We start from the raw sequence: 17,443 nt of genomic DNA, 5'->3' as shown, positions 1-17,443 counted from the left end.
CAGGCATTAAATCACTGCAAAAAAAGTGTTACAAAAAACAACTTTGCAACAATGTCTAATTTATGCTGCAAATAAACATTCTAGTTACACTGAAAAGAGGAAACACTTTCCTCATTACACCAACTGGTATGTAATACTTTAATGTGCAAGCATGATGAATGACCATGTTGCTATACACCTGTGAATGTGTAAGCAGAATGTTTACTGGCTACAAATAAACCATTTAACACAGGTGTAATAATCACAATGCCCAGCATTAGATCTGTCAGGCTGGTATCTCTAGTTGCTCACTTACTGTACGAGGCAGATTTTATGACGTGAAATGAACAATCTTCTTCTGTTTGTATTTGCCAAGCAGGTGAGGAAAAAGGAAATCAGATGTGGTGACATCATCATTTCAGTACAACCCACACGACAACTATGAGGAAAAAAAATAAAAAAAATACTACAATACACACGAACACAGGTCGCGATTGAAAATGATTCATATCCAATTTCTGATTTTATTGTTCCATTGTACCATTACAGTATGGATGTCTCACTGTGGCTGTTATTTCATCTGGTTTAGATCAAACATGGCATATCTATCCAATTTCATCAAGACCTGAAAAATATATATATTTTAAGTGTGTGCAGTATACAAAAAGAAACAAAGCCTCTCCCAGGAAATACAGCAGTCGGGCCAATAAAGTCTACTATTATATAAAAGGTATCAAGTTTATTTTTGAAAAGGCATGCTTTGCTATATTATCAACCCCTACAGTTTACTCAAATCCTTTACTTCCATTGGAGAACAACTGATAGAAATCAGGAACTCTTCAGATGTGTTCATAAAGCACTATTAATAGACACAATATCCAGCGTTTGGTTTTGTGTTTCAGTGCAAAGAGGGTACCCAATTAATGACTTAAACCTTTTTCAAATATCCACTGTCCTTTGTCACTGCTATGTGAATATCACCTGCCCCGTACTGACATAGGTCAAGTGTTCTATTTCTCTGTCCACTTTGGCCTTCGCTTCTTCCTTTCTAACAATCAGAAGGTATGACTGTGTTTGTCCCTTTCACCAGGCGGGGGGGGTAAGGTTTGTATATTCACCACTGTCACTGTCAAACACAGACAACACACACACACACAGAACACAGACTGCAAGTGGAGAAAGCGAGACGTAAATCAAGAGAGACGGAGGATGGATGGACAGAGGGCCTAGCGCTGAGAGCGGCGATGTACCCTTTTGGCCTCGGCCCGGTTGGCGGGCTCGTCCTGGGCATAGCGAGACGGAGTGTCCGTCAGGTACACCTCCACGTCGTCAGGCACTTCTTCTAGAAAATTAGAGGGAACGAGGCCGCGGTGGCCATTGATTTCACCCTGCAGAGAGAGGAGAGGAGGGGGCAGTGGGGATGAGAACCATGGCTAGACCCACTGAACTCTGGCGGTCAGGGAAAGAGCCCTCTCCTGGGCAAAAGGACATAATATGTGTATGAACCAGGTTCATTCAATGGCATTTCTTTAAAAAAATGAGTAACTGAAACATCCCTGACTTTAACAACTTGTGAATGGCCCTATGTAATAAAACAAGTTAGTCACATCATGGAACCAAGAAAAGAGGCAAACTCACATAGTAGAACCCGTCTTCATCAATCTCTCCAAATACAGAGATGATGTCACCAGCACAGAAGGTCAGCTCAGCCTTTCAAGAAACAGAAACGTCATTAACACCCTTACAATGTCTGTCTATCTGGTTACATGTGCAGTGTCAGTATGTTTGTCTGTGTGTTTTGTGTGTTTGTGTGGCAATACCTCCACATCCACATTGGGGGAGCTCTCTCTGGGGTCATAGTCGTAGAGGGCCACCATCCTCCTGGTGGCCTGGTGCTGGCGGAAGCCTCGTCTGTCCTGCCCTGTGAGAGGAAACAAGAGGACACTCCAGGAGTTGATATAGTGACAGATGTGTGTAGAGTCACAGAGAGATACTTGTGCCCTCCCCAGTGTGTTACCTAGGGTGAGTTCATAAATTCCGATCTACTCCGAGAGTGAAATGCTCTGAATTTACAAACAACCCAGAGCACACTCTGACACACTGGAGGCAATTTACGAACACACCCCTTGAAAAAGAATACATGGGTACAGTCAAAATGGCTGCCAGTCCACCTATTATGGAATCATTGACTTGAATGAGGATGTCTGTTCTACTCATTCTAGTTCTGTGGTTACCTATTCCTACTTTATCCACTGGTGTGTTGAGCGGGAGGAAGCCCTGCTTGATGAGCTGGTCCATGGTCTCCTCGTCCTCAGCCCTGATCTCTGACACCATGTTGCAGGGCAAGAGCCCCATCCTGCCTCCCCTGATCTCCCCTCGGTAGAAACCATCTGTGTCCTTATCACCATATACCTGGAACAGACAGAGCGAGAGAGAGAGAGAAGAAAAGAGTGAGAGAAAGTGCAACAAAAGAGACAAAGAGAGGGAAAGAAAATAATCTTTTCAATGCTGTTTTATGTTGTACCTCAATGTTTTCAAACACAAGCACAATATCTCAAAACGTATGGCCTAGCCCTGTGTGTGACACCCACCCTAATGATCTGGCCCTCTTTGAAGGGCAGTTCCTCATCTGCTGCGTCCGGGTTGGGAGACATGGACAGGGGGTCGTAGTCAAACAGAGCCACAAAGATCCGGAACGATTCCTCTGGTTCCGACTCATCGTAGTTAGGAGGGGAGCGGCGTTCCCGGTCCCTGTATCCCTCTTAAACACGGGAGAGAGAGAAGAACACATCCACCTGGATCTCATGGGGTCACAGTCTATGGCTTTATGTTACTCTGAAATTAAATTACGTTAATCATAGATTTATATAGCATGAGTTTGGCAACTCAGTAACACTAGTGAGTGGTAGTGAGGCAAGTTACGCATGCTATTGTGCATGGCATATACAGACAGGTGTGTTGTTTACAAGTGTTTGACAAGTGAGAGAGCCAAACCATTTAGGTGACCATGCAGTACCACATAATGGATTGAGCTTGCTTCGTTAAACCAACACTTAATTTTGTAGCATGCTAGCAGAATTCTGTGGTCAATCCATCAATTGGTCCCATTATCAGCACAAAGTATATCATGTTATGTACATCCATCTGACACCACATGTGAGCTTATGACGTTATCAGGCATTACATACTTTACAGTTACACATGGATGGAGGTTGGATAGCATGCCGGATGTGATGGGTTACAAGAACATGGTAGACACCATAGACAAAAACACTATGACACACAGCAACACACACACAGACACGAGCACATCGACCACAAGACTGAGTTAAGCATGCATACTATTGAACCCTGAGGTAGTGATCTGACTATGGTGTTAGGCTCCTCTAAAGTACGCTGGGCCTACAGTTTGTCCAAAGACACGTCGCTGTCGGTCCTTCAGTTGACCCCTTTCTTAGAAACGATAAAATAAGACCAGGCCATTAGCAAAGTAAACATATGAAATCCCAAACAAACAAATGAGTTTGTCTCTATAGCTAGCTACATAGCCGTCTCTGTATCAAAGATAATTGTGTAGATAATTGTGTAGTCTAGAGCGATTTTCTAGGTTACCTAGCCAGCTATTGTCGTTCTTTTAACGCAACGTAACGTAATCAACACTGCTAGCTAGCCAGCTAGCCCCTGAATCAACAACGCAGCCACTGCCAGCTAGCCTACAAAGTCAACAACGCAGCCACTGCCAGCTAGCCTACTTCAGCAGTACTGTATCATTTTTAATCATTTTAGTCAATAAGAATAGCAGCACTGTAGAAACTATTACCCTCAACTGAACGACTTGATTAGTGTAGTGTTAGCTAGCTACATAGTTGTCTTTGCTGTCTTCGTATCCAAGATAATTGTGTAGTTTAGAGTGTGTAGTTTTTAGAGTGATTATCTTAATTTACCGAGGTTAGCTAGCCAGCTATTTGTCGTCCTTAACGTAGGAGACACTGCTAGCTAGCCAACAGCTAGCCAACGTCTACCGATTAGAACTCAACAACCCGGTCGCATTCCGCCTCGCTCCACAGGTAGTATCACATTTTCATTTCATTTCATTACAGTACAACGGTTTGATTTGTTTGATCGTAGCTAGCTACATAGCTAGCTACATAGCCGTCTCTGTATCAAAGATAATTGTGTAGTCTAGAGCGATTTTCTAGGTGACCTAGCCAGCTATTGTCGTTCTTTTAACGCAACGTAACGTAATCAACACTGCTAGCTAGCCAGCTAGCCCCGAATCAACAACGCAGCCACTGCCAGCTAGCCTACAAAGTCAACAACGCAGCCACTGCCAGCTAGCCTACTTCAGCAGTACTGTATCATTTTTAATCATTTTAGTCAATAAGATTCTTGCTACGTAAGCTCAACTTTCTGAACATTCGAGACGTGTAGTCCACTTGTCATTCCAATCTCCTTTGCATTAGCGTAGCCTCTTCTGTAGCCTGTCAACTATGTGTCTGTCTATCCCTGTTCTCTCCTCTCTGCACAGACCATACAAACGCTCCACACCGCGTGGCCGCGGCCACCCTAATCTGGTGGTCCCAGCGCGCACGACCCACGTGGAGTTCCAGGTCTCCGGTAGCCTCTGGAACTGCCGATCTGCGGCCAACAAGGCAGAGTTAATCTCAGCCTATGCCTCCCTCCAGTCCTCGACTTCTTGGCACTGACGGAAACATGGATCACCACAGATAACACTGCTACTCCTACTGCTCTCTTTCGTCCGCCCACGTGTTCTCGCACACCCCGAGAGCTTCTGGTCAGCGGGGTGGTTGCACCGGGATCCTCATCTCTCCCAAGTGGTCATTCTCTCTTTCTCCCCTTACCCATCTGTCTATCGCCTCCTTTGAATTCCATGCTGTCACAGTTACCAGCCCTTTCAAGCTTAACATCCTTATCATTTATCGCCCTCCAGCTTCCTCGGAGAGTTCATCAATGAGCTTGATGCCTTGATAAGCTCCTTTCCTGAGGACGGCTCACCTCTCACAGTTCTGGGCGACTTTAACCTCCCCACGTCTACCTTTGACTCGTTCCTCTCTGCCTCCTTCTTTCCACTCCTCTCCTCTTTTGACCTCTCCCTCTCACCTTCCCCCCTACTCACAAGGCAGGCAATACGCTCGACCTCATCTTTACTAGATGCTGTTCTTCCACTAACCTCATTGCAACTCCTCTCAAGTCTCCGACCACTACCTTGTATCCTTTTCCCTCTCGCTCTCATCCAACACTTCCCACACTGCCCCTACTCGGATGGTATCGCGCCGTCCCAACCTTCGCTCTCTCTCCCCCCCCGCTACTCTCTCCTCTTCCATCCTATCATCTCTTCCCTCTGCTCAAACCTTCTCCAACCTATCTCCTGATTCTGCCTCCTCAACCCTCCTCTCCTCCCTTTCTGCATCCTTTGACTCTCTATGTCCCCTATCCTCCAGGCCGGCTCGGTCCTCCCCTCCCGCTCCGTGGCTCGACGACTCATTGCGAGCTCACAGAACAGGGCTCCGGGCAGCCGAGCGGAAATGGAGGAAAACTCGCCTCCCTGCGGACCTGGCATCCTTTCACTCCCTCCTCTCTACATTTTCCTCTTCTGTCGCTGCTGCTAAAGCCACTTTCTACCACTCTAAATTCCAAGCATCTGCCTCTAACCCTAGGAAGCTCTTTGCCACCTTCTCCTCCCTCCTGAATCCTCCTCCCCTCCCCCTCCTCCCTCTCTGCAGATGACTTCGTCAACCATTTTGAAAAGAAGGTCGACGACATCCGATCCTCGTTTGCTAAGTCAAACGACACCGCTGGTTCTGCTCACACTGCCCTACCCTGTGCTCTGACCTCTTTCTCCCCTCTCTCTCCAGATGAAATCTTGCGTCTTGTGACGGCCGGCCGCCCAACAACCTGCCCGCTTGACCCTATCCCCTCCTCTCTTCTCCAGACCATTTCCGGAGACCTTCTCCCTTACCTCACCTCGCTCATCAACTCATCCCTGACCGCTGGCTACGTCTCTTCCGTCTTCAAGAGAGCGAGAGTTGCACCCCTTCTGAAAAAACCTACACTCGATCCCTCCGATGTCAACAACTACAGACCAGTATCCCTTCTTTCTTTTCTCTCCAAAACCCTTGAACGTGCCGTCCTTGGCCAGCTCTCCCGCTATCTCTCTCAGAATGACCTTCTTGATCCAAATCAGTCAGGTTTCAAGACTAGTCATTCAACTGAGACTGCTCTTCTCTGTATCACGGAGGCGCTCCGCACTGCTAAAGCTAACTCTCTCTCCTCTGCTCTCATCCTTCTAGACCTATCGGCTGCCTTCGATACTGTGAACCATCAGATCCTCCTCTCCACCCTCTCCGAGTTGGGCATCTCCGGCGCGACCCACGCTTGGATTGCGTCCTACCTGACAGGTCGCTCCTACCAGGTGGCGTGGCGAGAATCCGTCTCCTCACCACGTGCTCTCACCACTGGTGTCCCCCAGGGCTCTGTTCTAGGCCCTCTCCTATTCTCGCTATACACCAAGTCACTTGGCTCTGTCATAACCTCACATGGTCTCTCCTATCATTGCTATGCAGACGACACACAATTAATCTTCTCCTTTCCCCCTTCTGATGACCAGGTGGCGAATCGCATCTCTGCATGTCTGGCAGACATATCAGTGTGGATGACGGATCACCACCTCAAGCTGAACCTCGGCAAGACGGAGCTGCTCTTCCTCCCGGGGAAGGACTGCCCGTTCCATGATCTCGCCATCACGGTTGACAACTCCACTGTGTCCTCCTCCCAGAGAAAGGACAGCATTGCTGTATAACTGTGTTGCTATATAACTGTCTTCAGCAACTATGACTCCTCCCACCCAGTCATGCATAGTAACCCCAGTAAAGGTGTGGTGGGGGTGGTTAGATTGAGAGGGAGAGGGGTTTAGCAGGCTTCTGATGGAGTTCAGTGCAAGGGAGGGAGGGAGAAGCATTCTCTGAGCAGCAGTCATTCCAATCCGCAACATTGGGTGGCCAACATGGGCCCAGTGTGGCTCAGTAAGCCGCCATTTTGGTGCAGTGCAGTGGATCATGCTAGGCGTTCTGAGGCATGTTAAGCCACTCGTTGATGTCACTGCTGTTCTCTCCACTAAAGCACTGGTGGCTTTTGGCACTGCTTTGGCGGAGGAGCGAGGGAGAAACCACTGCACGTACCATTGTAAGAAGGCTTGGAGCCCGTGGGGTGTCGGCGGGACGACCATGTCCTGTGCCGTGCTACACTGCCATAGTAAACATCCTCCGTGACGGATGAGAGGTTCCCATCACTGTTACTCTCTGTGGTTATCTCTACAGGAAACACCAATCAGATGGTGGTGGTTAAAGCGCGGAGGTCACTCATTGGTTGGTTCGTTCTAAGGTCTCTTCCCGTTATAACCTTGATAATCCTAACATATCGCTGGCCATAAACAGAGAAATCAAAAGCAGTTTTTTATAATTGGAATATTCATTGAAATTTGATAAATGTGTCTGTGTCCACTGTCACCCTAGAATCCAGGGAACTTTCTAGTAGCTGATAATACTGTGTTGATTGATCTCTATAAGTAAGCTGTCAGTACTGGGAAGGCATGAACATGGTTCAAAGACACAGAGGTGATCTGTAGAAACCGAGGAGCTCATGGAGGATTAAAACAGGAAGCAGAATATCTATTAGGGCACGGAGAACATCAAAGCACAAAAAGACTACAATACCCAGAGTCCTCTCTGTGTTCATGTAACCCTACTGACCAATGGAGGGCACCATGAGAGGGCGTCTCTGGGGCTGTGGACCGTCTCGGGGCATTCTTCTCCCCGTCTCCCGATCCAGCCGACCCCCAGAGAGGGTGTTCCCAATCTTAAAAAGATCCCACAAAAACAGTGTTTAATGTTCCCGACAACTAGCAAAAATGACTTCCGTGCATGTCATTGCTCCAAATAAAGGAGAATGTGAAGGTCAATCAATCAAACAAGATAGAGTAAAGTGTCCTACTGTAGACACATGGCTCGACACGTGCCATATTATCCAACAGTAATAAAGGGGTTTGCATGTTTGCTCTTTTCCATTGTCCGAGTGGTAATTAGAACCAAACTTAAAATGTAACATTTCAATGTTGAGCGTTGAGGAGCTTTGTTATTCCTACCTTGAGTGCATTGTGGGAGTTGCGTCGTCGTCCCTCCTCCAGCTGCATCTCAGAGTAGAGCTCCTCCTCATCCTCCTCCATGATGTCAGAAAGGTCAGAGCCCCGGCTGCTGTCACTGTGGTACTCCTCACTGTGGCTGTAGTGGGCCTGACACACACACACACACACACATACGCAAACACACACACGCAAACACATATACACACGCACACACAAAAGGTGTGAAATCATACCAAGAAATACAGCATCTGCAAAAAATTACGGAGATGCGAGTATGTTCGATCCTTTTTTATTCTGTGTCTTACCGGCCTGCCCAGCTCGACCCTCTGAGAAACTCATCCACTGAGGCCCCCTGTTTCCTGCGGCTTCGACCATACCCTTCCTCATCCTCCTCCTCCTCGTCTGAGTTCTGTTGGTGGAAGGCCTGACACTGCTCATTGTAGATGACTCTCCTCTCCATCTAACCCAACCAATAGGAAGATATGTGTAATTTAATTCAACAGAAAAATGATCAGACTAGAGCTCTAACCAGGGTATCATTGATTGACTTTATGTATGAATGACTCACTCTGCCACTCTCTGCAGCCACCCTCTGTGCTGCCTTGCGGGCGATGGCTTTGGCCATTTGGTCTGGGATGGGGGTGCCCCTGGGCTGGGGCAGGATCCTCTGGGGGGAGGGCGAGCGCAGGTTAGCAGAGGGGGGCGCCTCCAGGGTGTGTCCATGCATGGGGGTCGGAGGAGGCTGGCCGGAGGGGGAGCAGGTAGGGTCCCAGGGCTGGCTGGGGATTCCCCCATGGTGAGCCACCTGCTCTTTCGGTTTCAGGTCTCTGGCACTAACTGGTCTCTGGTGGAGCTGAGGGGGATGAGGCAGCAGGGGTAGGCGGTGCTGGGGCATTGGGTGAGGTGGGTGAGGCTGGAGGTGCAGTGGCAGTGGAGGACCACCAGGGTGAGGGGGTGAGGCTGTTGGTGAGTCTGGGGCTGGGAGACAGGATGAGGTTGCAGGGGTTGGAGGTGTGTCTGGGGTTGAGGGTGAGGAGGGTGGTTAGGGAGGGGTTGTCTGTGAGGCAGGGGTGAGAGAGGCTGGGGGTGAGGCATGGGTAGTTGGGGGTGGGGGGAGGTGAGGTGACTGGAGGTGGGGTGGGGGGGCATGGGGGTGAGGTGGAGGGGGCCCTGCGTGTAGGTGCGGAGGGGACAGGGGGGCATTGTGAGGAAGAGGCACCAGTAGGTTGTTTGGAATGGGGGCGACTTGGGAGTCCTGGGACTCTCCCTGTGCTGACAATGTCCTGACGATGACCTCCCTGGCCTCCAGACACTGGATCCTGTTCAGCTCCACTGTTACATAGTCAGCCAGGGGGTACAACACCTCCGCTATCTAACAGGAAGCACAACACACATAACTCGGGTTGGAGACAGTTGACATTGAATTAATTGTTGCATTCCTTTCAACTGCTTTCACCTCTATTACTCTTAAATTCAGAGCAAAGTCCACTACTATAGACACAGTTTAACTAACACAGACCCTTTGCAAGTCTACAAAGGGAGGATGTCAATATTTATGTTCACCAGCAGAGGGAGAGAGAGTGCTTTCTAGGGTTTTCACAGGCCCATGTATCCTGAACAAAAATATAAACACAACATGCAACTATTTCAAAGATTTTACTGAGTTAAAGTGAATATAAGGAAATCAGTCAATTGAAATAAATTCATTAGGCCCTAATTTATGGTTTTCACATGACTGGGAAGGGATGCAGCATGGGTGGGCCTTGGGGGCTTTAAGCCCACCCAATTGGAAGCCGAATTAGGTTTTCCCCAGAAAAGTGTTTTTTTTTACAGACAGAAATACTCCTCAGAACCACCACCCCACCCACCCCCGATCCTGCAGGTGAAGAAGCCGGATATGGAGGTCTCAAAAACGACGTTGGAGGCAGCATATGGTAGAGAAATCAACAACAGCAACACACATTCCTGCAGTCAGCATGCCAATTGCACTTCAAAACTTGAGACATCTGTGGCATTGCGTTGTGTGACAAAACTGCTCATGTCCTTTTTATTGTCCCCAGCACAAGGGGCACCTGTGTAATGATCATACTATTTAATCAGCTTCTTGATATGCCACACCTGGTGGATGGATTATCTTGGCAAAGGAGAAATGCTCACTAACAAGGATGTAAACAAATTTGTGCAGAACATTTTTGAAAAATATGCATTTTGTGCATATGGAAAATGTCAGCTCATGAAACATGGAACCAAAACGTTACATGTTACGTTTATATGTTCCTTCAGAAATTATTAGCACACCTTGACTTTTTCTACATTCCACAATTTTACCATCTACTCCAATGTCAAAATGGAAGAAAATGTAAACTTTTTCTTAAAGACTAAAGGAAAATAATATAATAAAGTATATCTTCATTAGATAAGTATTCAACCCCCTGAGTCACTACATGTTAGAATCATCTTTTGCAGCAATTACAGCTGTGAGTCTTTTGGGGGTAAATCTATAAGAGCTTTGCACACCTGGATGGTACAATTTTTGCCCATTATTCTTTTTAAAACTCTTCAAGCTCTGTCAAGTTGGTTGTTGATTACTAGACAGCCATTTTCAAGTAACCAACAATGCAGTTTTAATAAAAAGAACTGTTAAGTAAAACAAATGATTTGTGAAAAGTAGAAAATAAAAGTAACAATAGCGAGGCTATATACTGTACAGGGGGTACCGGTACAGAGTCAATGTGCGGGGCGGGGCACCGGATATGCATAGTCATAAAGTGACTATGCATAGATAATAAACAAAGACTAGCAGCAGCGTAAAAGAGGGGTCTGGGTAGCCCTTTGATTAGCTGTTCAGGAGTCTTATGGCTTGGGGGTAGAAGCTGTTAAGAAGCCCGTTGGACCTAGACTTGGCGCTCCGGTACCGCTTGCCGTGCGGTAGCAGAGAGAACAGTCTATGACTTGGGTGGCTGGAGTCTTTGACAATTTTTAGGGCCTTCCTCTGAAACCGCCTGGTATAGAGGTCCTGGATGGCAGGAAGCTTGGCCCCAGTGATGTACTGGGCCGTACGCACTACCCTCTGTAGAGCCTTGCGGTTGGAGGCCGAGCAGTTACCATACCAGGCAGTGATGCAACCAGTCAGGATGCTCTTGATTGTGCAGCTGTAGAACCTTTCGAGGATCTGAGGACTCATGCCAAATCTTATCAGTCTCCTGAGGGGGAATATGTTTTGTAGTGCCCTCTTCACGACTGTCTTGGTGTGTTTGGACCATTATAGTTAGTTGGTGATGTGGACACCAAGGAACTTGAAGCTCTCAACCTGCTCCACTACAGCCCCGTAGTCTAGATCTATTACTGAATAATGTGGCAATTAATTGAGGAGACTAAACTGCTGGCTGTAAACCCTTGATAGCAAGCTGTCATTGTCAAAACATAAAGACTCAATGGGAAGAAGTCAGTCCATGATAAGACGTTGCTCTGCTTTCTTGACATCTAAATCAACCAGGCAGGTTGTCTCCCCTGGACTACTTCCCAGTTGTGTGGTCATGTGTGGCAAATAAGAAAATTGGAGAATTGCCGTTGGTCCAGAACAGAGCAGAATGTAATGCACATAGATGTGTACATGGAGGGTGAATGTCAGTGGCACGCATGTCAATCTCTCCCGGCTCAAAGTTGAGGAGAGATTGACTGCATCACTATTGGTCTTTGTGCGAAGTGTTGGTGTGAGGTACTGAACTGTCTGTTCAAGCAGTTGGCCCACCGTTTGGATACTCATGAGTACCACACAAGACATGCAACCAGAGGTCCCTTCACAGTCCCCCGGTCCAGAACAGAGCCTGGGAAACGGACAGTATTAAATAGAGCCTTGACTACATGGAACTCTGTCACCCCAGGTAACTCAAGCTGGCAATAAAAACAGGTAAAATAACACCCACATTTTTGTATATACTGAACAAAAATATAAATGCAACATGCAACCATTTCAAAGATGTTACTGAGTTACAGTTACAATAAGGAAATCAGTCAATTTAAAACAATTTGTTAGGCCCTAATCTCTGAACTTCACGACTGCTGGGAAGGGGCGCTGCCATGGGTGGACATCGGCCCATCCACTTGGGAGCCGGGCCCAGCCAATCAGAATAGTTTTTTTTATTACAGAAATAAATAGTCCTCTGTTTCATCAGCTGTCCGGGTGGCTGGTCTTAGACGATCCCGCAGGTGAAGAATCTGGATGTAGAGGTCCCGGGGTGGCGTGGTTACAGTCTGCGGTTGTGTGGCCGGTTGGACGTACTGCCAAATTATGTGCTTAGCTCTATTACGTTTATTTTTACCCTAATAAAACTCACTTGTCCTTGCCAATGATGAGCATATCCATAACATGATACAGCCACCACCATGCTTGAAAATATGAAGAGTGATACTCAATGATGTGTTGTGTTGGATTTGCCCCAAACGTAATACTTTGTATTTGGGGCAAAAAGTGTATTTCTTTGTCGCATATTTTGCAGTATTACTTTAGTGCCTAATTACAAACAGGATGCATGTTTTGGAATATCTTTATTCTGTACAGGTTTTTTCCTTATCATTCTGCCATTTACATTAGTATTGTGGAGTAACTACAATGTTGTTAAACCATACTCAGGTTTTTCCTGTCACAGCCATTAAACTTTGTAACTACTTTAAAGACACCATTCGCCTCATGGTGAAATCCCTGAGCGGTTTCCTTCCTCTCCGGCACCTGAGTTAGGAAGGATTCCTGTATATTTGTAGTGACTAGGTGTATTGCTATACCATTCAAAGCGTAATTATTAACTTCACCATGCTCAAAGGGCTATTCAGTGTCTGCTTTTTTTTTAAATGTACCCATCTATCAATAGGTGCCCTTCTTTGTGTGGCAATGTAAATCTTCCCTGGTCTTTGTGGTTGATTCTGTGCTTGAAATTCACTACTCAACTGAAGGACTTTACATATAATTGTATGTATGGGGTACAGAGATGAGGTAGTCATTCAGAAATCATGTTAAACACCATTATTGCACATGGAGTCCATTCAACTTATTATGTGACTTGTTAAGCACATTTTTACTCATTGGCTTACTTATTTTTGCCATAATAAAAGGGTTTGAATACTTATTGACTCAAGACATTTCAGCTTTTCATTTTTAATTACATTTGTTAACATTTCTTAAATAATAATTCCACTTTGACATTGTGTGTAGATCAGTGGCACAACAACAATGACACAATTACACACATACGTCACGTACTCTGCCACTGTTTTTCACTCACTCTCACATAGTGCATACTTTCTCCCTCACTTCTTTGTCACTTAGGGTATTCCCTTACTCACCTGTCATTTGGCGCACAGTTACTGACTCACTCTCTGTCCGTCCCTTAGTGCACATACTCACCCACTCCTTCACTCACCCACTGACATTTAATGCACACTCCCTCACTCACCCTCTGACATTCAGTGCACACTCTCTCAACCACCCACTCCACCACTCACCCTCTGTCCTTTAGTGCACACTCTCTCAACCACCCACTCGCTCACTCACCCTCTGACATTCAGTGCACACTCTCTCAACCACCCACTCCCCCACTGACATTCAGTGCACACTCTCTCAACCACCCACTCCCCCACTTACCCTCTGACATTCAGTGCACACTCTCTCAACCACCCACTCCTTCACTCACCCTCTGACATTCAGTGCACACTCTCTCAACCACCCACTCCCCCACTTACCCTCTGACATTCAGTGCACACTCTCTCAACCACCCACTCCCTCACTCACCCTCTGACCTTCAGTGCACACTCTCTCAACCACCCACTCCCTCACTTACCCTCTGACCTTCAGTGCACACTCTCTCAACCACCCACTCCCCCACTTACCCTCTGACATTCAGTGCACATTCTCTCAACCACCCACTCCCTCACTCACCCTCTGACATTCAGTGCACACTCTCTCAACCACCCACTCCCCCACTTACCCTCTGACATTCAGTGCACACTCTCTCAACCACCCACTCCCCCACTTACCCTCTGACATTCAGTGCACACTCTCTCAACCACCCACTCCCTCACTCACCCTCTGACCTTCAGTGCACACTCTCTCAACCACCCACTCCCTCACTCACCCTCTGACCTTCAGTGCACACTCTCTCAACCACCCACTCCCTCACTCACCCTCTGACCTTCAGTGCACACTCTCTCAACCACCCACTCCCTCACTCACCCTCTGACCTTCAGTGCACACTCTCTCAACCACCCACTCCCCCACTCAACCACCCACTCACCCTCTGACCTTCAGTGCACACTCTCTCAACCACCCACTCCCTCACTCACCCTCTGACCTTCAGTGCACACTCTCTCAACCACCCACTCCCTCACTCACCCTCTGACCTTCAGTGCACACTCTCTCAACCACCCACTCCCTCACTCACCCTCTGACCTTCAGTGCACACTCTCTCAACCACCCACTCCCCCACTCAACCACCCACTCCCCCACTCACCCTCTGACCTTCAGTGCACACTCTCTCAACCACCCACTCCCCCACTCACCCTCTGTCCTTTAGTGCACACTCTCTCAACCACCCACTCTCTCACTTACCCTCTGACCTTCAGTGCACACTCTCTCAACCACCCACTCCCTCACTCACCCTCTGTCCTTTAGTGCACACTCTCTCAACCACCCACTCCCCCACTCACCCTCTGTCCTTTAGTGCAGACTGCATATCCGATGACGCTGGCTCCATTGGAGGTTCCGGTGGGTGAGAGGACAGGGGGCTTCCAGCGCACCTGCAGGACCCCTGGGGCCTGGCCACACTGCACCTGCACCTCCTGAGGGGGTAATGGGGGGCCTGGAGGGGGGATGAAATAATAGATACTGTCTACACAGGTTTTACACACGCAAACAGGGAGGGAGTGGGTGTAGCATTCATAAGACACCAAGTGCTGTTAACTTGTTGAATCCCATCTCTTTCTGTTGTGAACTACATGATTGTGACATGTCTATTATACAGAAAGCAGTTCCCTTTCCCAACGTTGGTTGTATACACCATTTAAATCACAATTTAATGGTCATGCAATATCTGGTCAAATTTGAGTGGATTGTTTTGAGAGTGAATCCCAAATGCATGAAACGTCTTATCTGGTTAACATCAAACTCTTTGTAATGACACCGAAACAGATAAAAGTGCATTTATCGATATAGCATTTATAAGCTAAGCTTTTTGGAATATAGGTGTATTTAACGATATAGCATTTATAAGCTAAGCTATTTTGAATGTTTTATGTGAAGCATTGCCCTGTTGCTTACCATGTATTGTATGATGCAAATATTGAAAGTAGAAGGCACAAAGGGAGGCCCAAGGCCACCTGAAAGCATGAGTGTGTGTGTGTTAGTGTGTATGCATGTGTGCATGTTTGTGTGTGTGGGCGTGTGTGTGTGCATGGGTCTGTGTGGCCGACTGTCTATGTAGTCTGTCTATGTGTATCTGTCAATGTTTGTGTCTGTGTGTGTCTTATATGTGAGAGGCGTCAGTGTGAGTTGAATGAGTCCAGCCTGTTCTCTCCTGGTTCACTGGGTACGTCACAGTGATGTCACAGCTCAGGCAGAGGGAAATGCACACGGATACTGATGTGGTCATCTCAGTTAAGGATCGAGTGGGAGGGAGTTACTTCGGCAGCTTTAGGCTTGTGTCCCAAATGGCACCATATTCCCTGTATAGTCTACTACTTTTGTCCAGGGCTCTGGTTAAAACTAGTGTACTATATAGGCAATAGTTGGCTATTTGGGACGTACCTTAATTTATTATGTATATTAGCATCAAGCCAATGGAAGGGAAAAGCTGAGGAAGTTACTCATGATAATTTCTTAGGTTTTAAAGTGCTGTCAGTTACCCATGCCAATCAAAAACTACTTCCTACTTTTCCCATAAACAAACTGGTCTTCCTTCTGACCTGATCTGGAATATGGTCCAGGACCTGGACAAAACATAACAGACATACATGGCACGGGTAAAGACATGAGTTATCTATCTATCTTAATGGTCTATATCTTAAGTCCAATGGACTTTTATCCAACCTTTCCCTAACACATTATAGATGTCAGAAAAACAATGTATTGGACAAAATAATATATAACATATGTTGGACAAAAGAAATAGTTAGACTTAAGAAGAACCAAGCCTCACCAGCAGCTTGTGTGCAGAACTCCACAGCAGTCTCCTTCTTCTCCCTCTGCTCCATGAGCAGTTGCCATGGCACCTGGTGTGGCCGGGCCACCACCCTCACCTTGTACACCATCATGGCCTTGAGGTTGACGAAGCGCAGCCTGTACCTCCCCGGCCGCACCACCGCATGCTCCGCCCCATCCAGGAACACCGTGTGCCCATAGTTACTGTTGCTGGGCAACCAGGAGAGCTCGGCCGAGTCGCGCAGGATGTCGTCCACACGCAGGCCATATGGCGCGACCACCACGTTGGCTCCCACCATCAGGGTGCAGCGTAACTCGTCCGACAGTCCCCTGTCTGTCACACTCTGCACGGACACGCGGTGCGTATACGTGTCCAGATCAAGCTTCTCCAACAAAGACTTGGTCCTGCCCCCGTAGGGCACGCTGGCACGCACCTCACCATCCACCAGCACGTTGTAGCAGCTGATGTTTCCCCAGCCCAGAGTCACCATGGGGGGCTCCCAGGCCACAATGACGCTACGGGCCAACTGCTTGATTAGGGTGATCCTCCGGGGGTAAGGCACAATGTCATCAGACAGATCCTCAGGGTCCAGGGTCCCTGTGCCGTTGCTGCAGGGGCCCAGTGGGTTGGTGGAGCCCAGTAGCCCATCCTGAGGGGGCCCTCCATCGGCCCCCATTAGGCCCAGGGAGGTATTGTCCAGAGAGCCCAGGTCCTCCCCTGTGTCCCCTGGCTGGATGGATGGTTTCTCCTTGTCTTGGACAAACTCCACAAAGTTGGAGGGGACCAGTCCTCGCTGGCCATCCAGCAGCTCCCCTGGAGCACACAAAGACAGAGACAGAAAGAGATGCTTACTTTATTATCAACAAAATTCAAACTCACAACCCTATGTCTTCAAATTCCTCTATTAATCTCATCCCAAAACATACAGTATATTCCAAGTAATTAAATGAAAAAGTACCTTTAGAATGTATAGAGGAATGTCTAATATATTTATATGGCAACGAGGTATGTAAAGACGAGCAACATGTAATATCACTCAGGATTAGCTGGCTGTGAAGATTTTATTGAGTGATTATTCAGGCATACACAGTAACACCTTCCAGGAACCCTGTTC

The 17,443-nt window shown here is 47.5% G+C and overlaps 1 protein-coding gene across 1 annotated transcript in view; it reads right to left on the bottom strand.

The window, feature by feature from the left end:
- Positions 1-473: 473 nt before the first annotated feature.
- LOC115101119 (RIMS-binding protein 2-like) overlaps positions 474-17,443 on the bottom strand; it is a 94,697-nt gene continuing 77,727 nt past the window's right edge. The window contains 15 exon segments of the mRNA XM_029620338.2: positions 474-1,367; positions 1,618-1,689; positions 1,800-1,900; positions 2,214-2,391; positions 2,571-2,740; positions 7,179-7,310; positions 7,749-7,854; positions 8,141-8,287; positions 8,446-8,462; positions 8,465-8,600; positions 8,709-9,091; positions 9,094-9,253; positions 9,255-9,512; positions 14,840-14,991; positions 16,327-17,142. Coding sequence (XP_029476198.2) covers positions 1,206-1,367; positions 1,618-1,689; positions 1,800-1,900; positions 2,214-2,391; positions 2,571-2,740; positions 7,179-7,310; positions 7,749-7,854; positions 8,141-8,287; positions 8,446-8,462; positions 8,465-8,600; positions 8,709-9,091; positions 9,094-9,253; positions 9,255-9,512; positions 14,840-14,991; positions 16,327-17,142 — 2,990 coding nt within the window. The 3' untranslated portion in view covers positions 474-1,205.

Source organism: Oncorhynchus nerka, linkage group LG19 (assembly GCF_034236695.1).
Source record: "Oncorhynchus nerka isolate Pitt River linkage group LG19, Oner_Uvic_2.0, whole genome shotgun sequence".
Classification (NCBI taxonomy): Eukaryota; Metazoa; Chordata; class Actinopteri; order Salmoniformes; family Salmonidae; genus Oncorhynchus; species Oncorhynchus nerka.
This window is presented reverse-complemented; position numbering and strand designations above follow the sequence as displayed.